This window comes from Poecile atricapillus, chromosome 3 (genome assembly GCF_030490865.1).
Source record: "Poecile atricapillus isolate bPoeAtr1 chromosome 3, bPoeAtr1.hap1, whole genome shotgun sequence".
Lineage (NCBI taxonomy): Eukaryota > Metazoa > Chordata > Aves > Passeriformes > Paridae > Poecile > Poecile atricapillus.
Window position 1 is genome coordinate 79,593,944 of NC_081251.1, and position 13,171 is coordinate 79,607,114.

Below are 13,171 nucleotides of genomic sequence, written 5' to 3' on the forward strand. Positions count from 1 at the left end.
TGAATTTTCATTCTTCCAGGCAGGCAGAGGAGTTCTTTCTCTCTCTAAATGATATTTAGGGATTTCTGCAGCTGAATGTCATCATCAAAGACAACATTTCAAATGAATAGCCGTACACATATTCTCCATGGCTGCCACATGAATAACTATGAGCACTTCTCAATCTTTCTCTTCCCACTCTCCTCTCCCACCTCAGCTAAAGCACAAACACTCATTTCAGGGCTAAAGATGTACTATTAAATAACTTCTGACATTTCTTTGTTCCTGCCTAATGAAGGCTGGGTTGATGAGCTAGAGAGAAGTTTTATATAAGCCCTTGCTTGAGATGTCATCGTAGGATTGGAAGTGGGCAGCACTGACAATTGTTAGCATTTGCATCTGGAGCTAATTTAACCACAGGTGTGCACGTCTGCATTCTCCATGTCTGTATATCTGCATGTCTGTATGGCATACAGGGCTTTGTTGTATTGGTTTTGAGCCCCAGTGGTGTGTCACTGTCCTGAGGACTGTGCTACCAAGAGGTTTCTGTGTGCCTTTGATTGGAGGGAGATGGCCCACCAGGGACGTGCCAGCTGCTTCTTTTGGCTTTTCCAACCCTTTCAAAACACTTTTACACTCTGCTTCTTCCATTAATTGGCTTATTTGTTTTTTAAACTTGTTGCTGAGGAAGTCAAATTGACCACACCGGGTTAACAAAGCCTGAAATAATTGTAAGTCAAAGCAGTGCTGAAGAGGGGCTCAGGGCTCAGCCCTGCTGAGAGTACTTAATCCTTGCTGGGTATATCCAGATGTCATGGAAGGATACCTGGGCGGTAGCCAGAGATGGGAAGCACATCCCTTTGCTTCCTGGTCTGGTCATTTATCCTCTGTTTGTAACCTGTGCTAATACAGGGACTTACAGACCAACAGGAATGATCTGGTTTTCCTGTGGGGTGTCTGAAAAAGCTGTCTTTGCTGTGTAGGGCTTAAGCTAACAAATGAAAATGCTCAGTTCAAAACGAGGGCTTCCCGTTGCTATGTGTAGGTCAGGGTTGCAGGACACTTCTGCCCTTTGAAGGTTAGGTAGGTCAGTCAGATGCCATAAGTCTGGGAGACCAACAGATGAGGTAAACCTAGTGTTGTGATAAAGCAGTGAAAATAATTTAAACAACTTAAGATTGCAAGGACCCATATAATAGCTAGATTTTACTTTGCTTGCTATATTAAAAAAATTAAGATAAAGATTTTTTTTTTTTATGGCAGAAGTTCTTTGGGTACATTCTGCTACTTAGAAAGCAATCAAATTCTTCAGGATTGGAGGCAGATGAGGCATGTCATCTTCACCAAAACCTTTGGGATCTACAGCTGAGAGACCATATGTTTAGCATCCTTAGACCTGACTGTGCCCACCGAACTACAACTGAACTTGTTGGGTGAAGCTCTACACCAGATTTTGCAGATGGAAGCATTAGGGAAAAGTCTTTAGGTTATTGAGCAGATTCACTGAGTGGGTCTTATTTGGAAACCATAATTTTATAAGGCCAGAAATATCCTTCCAGGAATAGATTGTAGCAATATAACTAATGTTGTTAGCTTCATTTCTATTGCATATACTTGTAAAGGGGAGAAGACCCCAAAATCCATGTTGTCTGTGCAGGAAACATTCAGGGAGATTACTCTCAGTAGTAGTTTTTTTTTTTTTATGTATGTGCTAGATCTATTCTTTTCTGCTAGTATGGTAGATGTCTGAAGAGCTCATACCTGAGAACCAGGTATGAGTTAACCTTGTGGGACCTCCCCGTGATTTGCTATTCCATTTTCACATGTTATTTCACAATTGGCTATCTTGTTCTCTCCAGTGTTGTTCATTTCCTACAGCAGTTTATGGTGCAAAACATGTCCTGAGTTCTCCCAATTCACTGTATGAACATTAATGTGATATGAATCCATCAGAAATTTGTCTTTGGCACATGATAAGGCTTTGCCAGGCCACATCACAAAGAGATGCTCATGCTCTCACTTGTGCTGCCAGACATTATTCTTGACTTCACACTTTGTTTTGCAAATACTGTGGCAGATGTGACACACAGAGGTGCCTTGTGCTTGGGCAGCTTGCACTGACCTTGTGCTGGACCCAGCAGAGGTGCCTCTGGCCACACATGCACCCTCCAGGACCATCCCAGCTTTGCTCTAGCAGTGGTTCTTTCCAGCAGCCAGGCTGGCTGGTGTACAGTGTCAAAGGCTACAGAAAGCTGTCAAATATCAGCCAGGCAGGGCATTTATTGCAGTGTTTTTGTAAGTCCTTCCACTCTCCTTTTACTAGGTTACATCCTATTACATAATTAAATGCTGTATGTTTGTTATCCCCAGAGGGCTTTTGTCTCATTCACTGAGCATTAAAGAAGATGATTATTGGCACAGACAGCTGGTAGTTCTTTTTTTATTTTTATTATGCAGTGTGGCCCTGTTTTCTCTATTGGCAATGGACTTATTACATTCCATTTAGTAATTTTCTTATTGTTCTCTGTTCCTACTGTAGTACTATTGGATATTCTTTGAATCTTATATTTATACTTGTGCTTCTCCTGCACACCAAGACATTTTTAGTCTTGCTTGCCTTTTATGATGCTACAGAAATAATCCAACCCAGCAAAGAAAGTCCTTTAAGAAGTATGTGTTAAATACACGTGTGTACTCAAAGCTATAGAGAAAAGCAAAGGTCCAGATGACAAACTTCTGCTCTCTCCTGCAATTCACTTACCTTTTTTGATCTGAGTCTGGGTATATGAAGCTCTTTAAGAGTCTTCCAAGCACAAAGCTTCTTGTAGGATCTGTGGATATGTGTATCCAGTAGTGCCCTTAATCCGTTCTTCTGGAGAAGACCGTGTTTTCAGTTTTAGCCTGCTTCGTCTGGAATCCCCTAATTGCCATCTCCCAGGAAGCAGGAGTACATGCTGATCATGAGGACCTTAGAGGTATTTTTTCCCAACTGCACAAGACTGTAGCTTTTCATATTCCTTCATCATCAATGCAGGAAGGGATTAGGGAGTCTTTGCTATAGACGGGAATTTGGCACTTCAGACCAAAACAAAACACAGAGCCATTTTACCCTGCAGGAACCTTCACTTTGGTCTGCAGAGCTCCTGAAGTGCTTGCAAAAACCCTTCACATTTGTTGATTTACTGAGAAGGTTGAACTCCATGCTTTCAGCAATTTGAGAGGTAGGCAGAGGGACACACACAGCATTGAAAGAAAACTTGGTTTACCAGGCTGGCTTGAAAACAGAGCCAAGGTAGTATTACCAATCCTTTTTGTTATTGCCTGAGGTGAAACTATTCAACAGGGTAGCAGCAGAACAATGTTCTTGCTGAGCCCTGTCCTCAAAGAAGGGGTTTTGTCTCCATCTGTCTCTCCTGAGGAAAGTGAGAAACCATAGGCCGTCCTTGGATGGGCACACTCTAAATCTCTCTTGTAGTATCAGTCTGTGCAGCCAAGAATGAAGAACTTGTGGGCTGAAGAGAGAGCTACCAAGGGGGTGCAAGCCTGAGTAGTTCACACTGTAATAAAATCACTGTCTTACGGAGGGATGAAGGGTTTCTTGTTTTCTGGTCTCTGCTACAAGAAATACTTTTACATGAGTCATTAGATAAAAATGCATAACAGCACTGAGAACAGGGACTGGACTGGAGTAGGCTATCCCACTCCCTCCAACTACACACTCAAGTTATTCATGTTTGCATTAGAAATGTCAAAACTATTAAGAAATGCTGTTATGTGTTTCAATGTGCCAACATCCTCAAGGGTTTCCAGCTTGGCAAAAATGCTAGCAGGGGAAATGTGGGTCCAGGAGGTTTTCTTGGCATAAATAAACAAAGGATTATCATATTCTTTTTTCCCTCTCCCCAGTCCAGAAGAGGCTATTTTTAAATGTGGAAATTGAATAGAAGTAATCCTGAATTAACTTAATTGTTTGAACTCTGTAGCCCCAGTGAAAAGGTGGTGTCAGTGACAGGGATGTTGGTAATCCACTTGCAAGGCCAGGTTGTACATGTGAGTATTAATAACTGCACTTTGTGATAAATAACTGCAGTGATTTTGCTATAATACTGATATTTTGATAATTATAATATTGATAATAAGAAGTAATCAAGTAAGACCTGATGAGATTTTGGTACACATGAATTATGTGGCCATTAAGAACTCACCTGCTGAGTGTACTAATCAATAGCTAATCAAAACAGCTGGGGTTGGAAATTAATACGTAGAGTAGCTAAAGTTGTAACTTAAATGGTGCCTTAAGGGTTTCAAGCATTTTTCAAGGTGACTTCATTATGCACAACATTTTTGACAGGGTGTTTTAGCAATGTCAAAAAGGCTGTGATTACAGAAATTGATAATGAACAGCTAGCAAGATTTTGGGTGGGTTCCTTGCATCTAGGATAAGATCACTGTCTCAGATCCTGTTGGGACAAGCCAGGAAGTGCTGACAGCATCCTTCAAAAATGGTAGAATTGGTTGGCCTACTACCTTTTACCAGATGGTGCTACTGTTTTGGTATGCCATGCATGAAAATAATGCCAACAATTACAAAATCTCACAGTAGAATCCAGGGCTGTTCAAAAAAACCAAAAGGAGCCTACAGGCCAGAATTTCTGTGCCAAAGGCAGAGAGATCTAAATATTGTTCTCCTACCTCATGACAAGAGACCATTTGGATACTAGCAATAGACATGAGATCTCATTTGTGCAGGCTGGCACTAAGCCATTCAACACAGACGGCATTGAGATAGGCCCATGGCTGAGGCAGTAGGTCCTGTTATGTGATCCATGCAGTCCATGCCTGCTCTGTGCCTTCACAAAACAGGAAGTGCCAGCACTGGGATGGATGTCCTACGTCATGGAGATATGACATATTGCCCTGCCTCTGGTATACCTATCAGCTTTTGGTATTAGAAAATGTAAAAATACAGTGTTGCTAAACAGAAAACTCTGGGAGAAGGTAGCTTCATCAAGGTGAGTAGGTCCTCCCTTGTAAGACCATCTCAGATGGGGAACATTCAAACCTGCAGTTTTCCAGAGAAGACTCCTTGCCACCAGAATACCAGTCAGGACAACAGCCTTCTCATATCTCTGCTGCTAAAAATCACCAGCTGGAAAAGAAAATCTGAGGCTGTGGGGAGCAGCAAGGATATGGGGAGAAGTGATTTGACTCTGGGACTCTCTATGCTGTTCGTACTTCATTCTTGCTAAGTAAAAATCATGAAACCCCTCTTCAGCATACTTACTCCTTGCTGCCTGTCTCAAGTCACTGAGCTCTTTGCTCCTTTCTGAGTTGGCAGCACTGGCTCAGCAGGTTGTAGATGATGCAGCAACGGGGGCCAGCCTTGTTTGGGCACCTGAGGGGCCAGAGACAAGGGGAGGAAATCCAGGACACAGGAAAAGTGTTTTACAAATGGATTTGTGTTGATTCCCACACTTAAAATACTGATGTGTGTTCCCCTACATGCACTCCAGTAATGGACTCTGGCTTTAGCCACTTTCTGGTGTTGTGGATGCAGCTACAGGGCACTGATCTTTTAGGGCTGGAAGCTTTTTTGCCTGAGTAACTTTAGTGACAAGTGTGCTCCTGCAGTTGCTGAACCTGGAGCACAGGCTGGTGTCCACAAAGACACCTTGTGAAACCTGTGAAACCAGCTGCTCTGCTCTACAGCTGTGCCATCCTGTGGTGTCACCATGTATCCACAAAGGACTGGAGTATTGGTCTTGCAGAAGAGAGGTCTTGGGCCATGCAGTAAAGGCTTTTTCTGTGTTGTCTGTTTCTAGTTGCCTTTCAGCAGGTATGCATCCTTAGACTCGCGCCCTCTTGCTCCCCTTCTTATCTGGTTTCCTCCCTTTCATATTGTTTCTCTGCTCTGCTCCCATTCTGGCTTTTTTTGCACTCCCTCCTCTTCCCCCAGTCTAACCTCACCATATGTGCTCAATGGTGTATGAACTATCAGAGTTTTCATCTGGAGCTTGGGGACAGTTGTGGAAATGGTCTTGTGTTCTGCCTTCCTCTTTTCCTGTTCCACATCTTTCTATGTCCGAGTCGGAATCCTGCAGATCAACAGCATTTTTGCAATTTTCTCTAGGTTTCTGTAAATTAGCAGAAATACAGATGACAAACCAGGCTGGCACCTATGGCCACAGAGTGCCTCTGGGCAGGTGTCTGGCACACCTTGTGGCTGTGGGTGTCTCTGGGAATGTCATGGGGCTGCACAGCACTGCTGCCTCTCTGTGGAGGAAAACCCAAGAACTTTCAGCAGTGAGGAGTCTCAGTCCATCATGGTTACTAAGGTGGATTTTGTGCTACACTTAGAAGCTTTCAAAACAGTGTGCTAGCTTTGGTTAGCCCAGTCTGGCTTTATCCAGCTGCTACAGGATTTTGCACTAAACAATTTCATCTATTTCTGTAGCTAAAGTATCCACTTTTATCTGGAAGAAAACTACTTACTTATTTGCTTTTAATTATTTATGGTAATGAAATAGCATTCATGTCTCAAAATTATCCAAAATTTTACAAAAATGAATACTCTTTATTTCAGATCTGTGTCCATGAAAGAAAGCACAGTTCCCCAGTGTTGCTTACAATGTTTATTTGTTCTTAACTTCAAAACACAGGTGATTTTCTCAAAACAAATAGAGTAATGGGGGAAATGGAGGTGGACTCTCTTAGTAACTTTCCCAAGAAACACATCTGGAAGACCATATTTTTGCAGAACAACTACATTTCAGCACACCCAGACAGCAAGATTTCAAAAGTCTGTAAATAGTAGAGGTTAGCAGAGAATGTTGCTGGTTTTTAATTTTTATTTTTTCCCTTCTTTTTCCCCTGTTTAAGTTGCAAATGGCACTAAATGAACCCACTATTTCCATGGCTAACACAGAGACATTTTAAAAGAAGTCTCTGAGTATGCAGTTAATTTACAAGATGAGGAATTATAAAAACATAACTCCTCATTTTGATTCTGTAAAATAAACTCGGTGATATAATTGGATAGTGTAACATCTGGTAGTCTGGCAATTGATTTAAGCCTACAGTATAGCTATTTAAATCATTAGCCTTAGTTGCTACTTAGTTGGGTTTACAAAAAAAAGTAACTTTTTACCCATAGGCAGGTAACAACACTTTCTTTAGAAGCAAAAGTGAAGTGTTTGATTATATTTTGTAAAGAGCTCTGATGCCACACCTCATCAGTACTCTTAAAACCTAAGTCAGTTTTGGTTTCATTACCAGTACATCTCTTGCTCCACCTTCAGAGCAAGGTAGAAAAACAATCAGTTTGGAGACAGATCAGTAAAATCAAAGGCCAACTTTCCTGAATCAGAATGCCACAGCCAGGCCCTGCTCAACAGGAATGTGGGTGGGGGTGGAAATAATTCTGCAAACCAATGAGGAAAATATGAAGCCACTGCTCAGACTACAGTGACTAGAATATACCAGGCTAGTATTTTCAATGTATTACAACTCTTGGTCCTTGCATAGACACACACAGAGTCAGACACAGGCCATCAGAAGATGGCCTATGAAGGTGATCCATGAAGACAGGCTGAGAGATGGGGCTGTTTAGTCTGGAGGAGGCTTTGGGAAAACCTTACAGCAGCCTTCTAGTACAAAAGGGGAGCCTACAAGAATGATGGAGAGGGACTTTTTACAAGTGATAGGACAAAGGGAAAAGACTTTAAACTGAAGGACAGTAGGTTTAGATTAGATATTAGGAAGAAATTCTTTACTCTGAGGGTAAAGATGAGACACTGCAACAGGTTGCCCAGGGAAGCTGTGGGTGCTCTATCCATGGAAGCATTCGAGGCCAGGTTGGATGGGGCTCTGAGCGACCTGGTCCAGTGGAAGGTGTGCCCATGACAAGGGGGTTGAAACAAGATGATCTATAAGGTTCCTTCCAACACAAAGTATTATCTCATCCTATGATCAGGCACACTCCCATGAGGTGCCTGTGGGACCTTATGGTGGGCACACCTGGGTACCCTGCAGGGGAACATGGCTTTTTCCACCACCTTGCAGCCTTTGGAGCTGTAGCAGTGATCTCAGCAAGGCCCATCTTCTCCTACAGCCGTGGCTGTGAAGTACCACAGAGTTAAAACAATCATCTATTGCTGTGACTGTTAAAGAGCAAAAGACATATTTGGAAATGTAGTTCAGAATTAGTAAAATTTGGATAGGAACACATTAGTTAATTTTGTTAGCTAATGCCTGCTCTCCTGAAGTCGGTTTTTCTTTTCCTGCATGCATGTGAAAATCAAGTGTTTCTGGCACTGGGTGTGCTGCCCACATTTTAATGTTCTTTGGAGCATTTTGTACCTACATAAAATGAAAATATCCCTTTACCATCTGATTTGCTTGAGTTGTATTGTCATCAGTGCTATAGCAAGAAACAGATGGAATGGGAATGAGTAAATTACTCAAACACTGCTCTGTAGAGGGTCTTCCTGAACACAAAGTGTGTGTGTGTATTAAGAAGCCACAAAACTTACAATCTATCACATTCAATATTGGGGTTATTGGATGGTGTATTGAGAATACCAAAATACACTTCCCTGTTTGCTGGAGGTGGGGTGTTGGTTGGGCTTCCCACCCCGGAATCGGGGCTTGGCGCGGGGTGCATTTCTGGTGCATACTTCTCTTCTTTCTGAGAAGGCTGTGGCTGCTTTGGTTTGAGGTTTTTGAAACGTTTGAGCTTCACAGGGTCCTTGACTTCCTTGGCACAATGGAACAAGATGAAAATGTCCCTTCGAAATTTGGAGCTCATTCCAAAGTAGATGATGGGATTGTAGAAGCTGGCAGATTTAGCAAACAAACTGGCAAGGATGCTGGTAAGGTTGGGCACAGGGTGACCATAGGCAGACCATATAGAGATGACAGCATATGGTGACCATGCAATAATGAAGGCTGTGCAAATGACTATAGAAACCTAAAAGACAGAATAAGAATAATAATCTTAAATCTGTTTTGGAAGACTACATCGTGGGACCAAATACTAAGAATAATAACTTGAACACTTGGCTGGAAGGGAAAGGTCTGGATTGCCCTGATGGTATGGCTTATAGGAGAATATGGGCAAGCAAATGGTTTGCTTTGATGCAGCCAGGCAGACCAAGGAGCTGCATACTGAATTTTGGCATGGTGGTGTGGTTGAGAAATGCCTCATCTAATGGAATGAAAATAGCTACATTCCCATATGTTTATATGAATACAGAGGGTTTCAGGTAGACTAAACAGTGAGTAAACTGAAATCTCCACTCTAAATTCTGAGTATTCTCAGTGTAACTTATGAAAGAAAAGAGCATACGCCAAATCAAATTTTTTGGGTTTGTGCTATATAGCGCACTCCAATTATATTTAGATTATTTTTCAAATGCAATATAGCATCAATATTAATCAATTGATGCAGTAGAAATTTTAAACAAACTTCATATTCTTCACTGATTTCAGACTCTGTCACTGGAGTCATAAAGAAAGGAAAGGCAATTGATTGGTTTTGTTCTCTTCTGTTCTAGTTGAGATTAATTTTTGGAAAGATAGATTTCATTGAGATTAATCCCACTAGGTATGAAACCCAAACTCACCCTGGTGACATCCCGCTCTATTCTCCTCTGTCTGTCTGTGGGATCACCCAGTCCTGTCAATGCATGGCTCAGTTTGACAGTGTTGATGATTGACACATATGAGAAGACCATGACTGTGACAGGTAGGAAAAAACAGCAGATAAAAATGGAGACGATGTAGGACTTGTAGATTGTGGAGAAGTTGGCTTTTGCCCAGTCTATCTCACATGTGCCATACATGCGATCTGGAAAGCAAGAATTCGTTGGTTAGCATTTTTAGAATATATATCTGCTTTTGAGCAATTGATTTATTAGTTAAAATGATGTATTTTTCTTCTGACATTCCACTACAGAATGGAACGATCTTTCTGATTTAATGAGACATGACATTACTTCCTACATAAACAATTTTTCAAGACCATTTAGAGTGTAACAAATTTTAATGGGTATTATCATTCTGTTGAGTTTGTAGTGCCAGTGTAAATCCAAAATGCAGAAACAATTGTTTCAGGATAAGAAACTGTGACACTTCATTAAAAAAAGGGTTTTATGTCCTTGAGTGATATGTACTCTTATTTGTCATAGTACTCTACATAGCAACTTCCTAGGATGAGCATTGTAACAGCATAACAAGGAATTCCATAGACAATATGCCAAATGTAAAAAGTTACTTACATAACTAAATAGGAAATAAAAACATTGAGTCTCCTTGAGGTAATGGGACTTCTACTGCAGTGAGAGACATGAGACTAAATTGCAGCTAATGATTAAGATTATGAGAAAATAAAACATATAAATACTTAGAAAGATAAAAGACCTTTCATTAAATGGGAAACACACAGTCCTGCAACACAGAGATGCAGACTTTTAAAAATTAAGTCAGGCAGATTGCAGGGTCTGCCACTAGTGAGACACTAGCGGATCAGGGGCTTAAGGAACAGGCAGTGGAAATAACATGTAGTCTCTGGCTTGAGCACTTTTATGAATAACAGTTGGCTTCTTTAGGTCCCCTGATGTGTTTGCAAAGATAACCCCATAGAAAAACTTGAGTTCTACAACTTTAGAGGTTTGTCTATAGACTGTGAATTGCGTATCTTTTTTTAAGTGAAAAAAGCCGGGTTTTTTTTCTGACAGCTACAGCAACAAATTACAAATAAATGAAGCATGAATCAAAATTAGGTAAGTCAAGTATTAACAGGTCCTGGAGATGCAATATAGGTGACAATTACATGATTCAGCAGCAGATTTCTCCCTGACATCCAGCAGTAATTTTGAAGGAAAAAAATTCCCTTAATTCCTCATAGGTGATAGGAAATTTAAACGGGAGGAATTAAATGAGCAAAAAACTTAAAATCTTTTTTGTGATTCTCATCAAAAAGAGCTCAGTATTTTTATCACCAAAAGCTCTAGATGTTGCTGTCTGAATGTGTTCTGTAATAGAAATAGATTTTTCTCTCCTTTGCCTCTCTCATCAGTAGACCTCAAGATTCAAAAATATAACCATAAAATCTGGCTTAATTCTATGTTTCTGCTTTTGAAATCTTTTGCCTGAAAAATGAAACCAGCCTCCGGATGACAGGAAAAGAAAATCCATCAGATTTTCTGCAAGTCAGAATTCAGAGCTATGCTTTCCCCTTCCATAGGGACACAAACAAATGGCTTTCCCAAAAATCAGTGGGGGCCTGGGGGGCCCCTGAAGATACTCTGTAGTAGTGAAAGGCCCGAGGCAGCCAGCTGCAATGTGCTGTGGTTTGCTGGTGCCTGCTGCTGGACTTGCTGCTGCTGGGCTCCCACATCTCTTTGGGTGCCCTCACTGGAGGTGTGCTTAGAGACAGCCCAGGAACCCGAAATTACTGTGAGCCTCAGTAGGGGAAAAGACTCCTAGAAGCAGTCTTGAAAACCACTGTCAAGGAATTGAATTCTAACAGAATCCATGGAGGCACTTGAATGTCCTGACAAAGCAGTGCGCCCCAAAAAGTCCCTGGCTCCAGCTGAAGGCCAAAATCAGACATCAGAAGTCCCCCTATAAATGAAGAGCTGGTACATTAACGTAAAAAGAACACAGATCACTAGAAAACGCACAGAAAATTACCAGTCCAAGCCAATCAAGTTTATGACATGGCCAGAGTGCAAAAATACGACATAAAATTCAGACAGTCAAATAAACAGTTAGAATTTGCCTCAAACCAAAGGTCCATTGAGCCTAATATCTCAAGAGTATTTTGGTTTGTGAAGGAAAGAACATTTAACCAAACATAGGAATAGCTGCTTTTCTCACATCCCTACTTCAAGGGTCCAGAGGTACCTCAAAACTTATGTACTTAGTAAGTAAGAGAATATATGCACATAGCTGCTTTACTAAGTTTCCATAGATTTCATGACTTCTCAAAGGGTGCAGAGACCTACAAGATCCAGACAGGCAACTACTGGACAATGTCAGTCACAAAATTTCAGTTGTTGGGACTTCTGTATCATTACCATTTGTTCCTAGATATTTTTTTTTGTTGAATTCTTACAGGCTTAAATTGAGGCAATTTCTCCATCTTTCCCCTGTGAAGAAATTTTCTGGTCTGTCACATGCCTTAGCCACTGAATTTCTGCAGTGTTCACTATACAAAGTTTTTCCTTTTTTCCCTCATGCTCCTTTTTTGATATGGCCCTATCTTGCACCCTAATTCTTTCTTGGACTGACAGACTTTCCAACACCTTTGATTTCCTTTGTTATGTAAGTTTTCATATTTTCAACAAATCATTTTGCCACATCTTTCTGGCGTGTCTTATTATATTTTCAAGTTTAACTTGCTGGAACTTGTGTTTTTTGCTAGTTTCCTAAACTTGTCGGTTTTTGAAGGATGTCTTTAGATAGTTTTCCTCATCCCACTGCTTAACCATGCCAAGTATTTCTGGTCTCTCTTTTTCCATAGGCAATATGCACTTAGTCCAAGTTTTTCCTGGGATATCTTAAAACAAATCTCTTTATAGCCGATACCAAAGCAGGCAACACTCTGTGCCTACGTCACACATGATGAATGATTTTCTCAGTTCTACTGATAATCAGTCTGGTTTATCACAAACAGCAAGAAAGAAAGGTAAGTATCTTTGTTAAGTGGAGAGGTGCCAAGTAAGTACAACTGAAAGATACCTGTTACCTGTATAACTGCCCCAGCCAAACAGTGGAGCTGCAGACCAGAAGAAAGCTGCCACCCAAATGAGAACCAGAGCCACCGACATGCTGCTGTTGCTGATGCAGTGACCTGCAATGGCATGCTTGGGTCAGAAAAGAGTACTTGGAAAGGCAAACATATCTCTGAAATCCAAATGCACTTCAATACCACCATCCAATAAGTAAAACACAGCTATTAAAAAAACAAAGATACAAAAATGCATATCCAAAAGAAAAGTTTGATTTTGAAAGCATGTTGGACCTGTGTTACCATTGAAGAGTGGAAATTAATTTTCTTTAAGCAGGAGACAATGAGTTTGTTGAGCACTGGGGAATTAGCGAATTCTGTGTTAGACTTATTCTTTGCAATTATGTAAAATGCAGGGAAGACTTGTATTTTATGTAGAAATGAACAAGATAAATCTAA

General features: G+C 40.9%; 1 protein-coding gene across 1 annotated transcript in view; it reads right to left on the reverse strand.

Moving 5' to 3' along the window:
* Positions 1-6,603: 6,603 nt before the first annotated feature.
* Positions 6,604-13,171, reverse strand: part of LOC131577826 (opsin-5-like) — a 29,983-nt gene continuing 23,415 nt past the window's right edge. The window contains exons 4-6 of the mRNA XM_058835986.1: positions 12,731-12,835; positions 9,603-9,826; positions 6,604-8,947 (exon numbers count right to left, since the gene is read on the reverse strand). Of these exons, the coding sequence (XP_058691969.1) occupies positions 8,507-8,947; positions 9,603-9,826; positions 12,731-12,835 (770 nt within the window). The 3' untranslated portion in view covers positions 6,604-8,506. The remainder of the gene's footprint in view (positions 8,948-9,602; positions 9,827-12,730; positions 12,836-13,171) is intronic.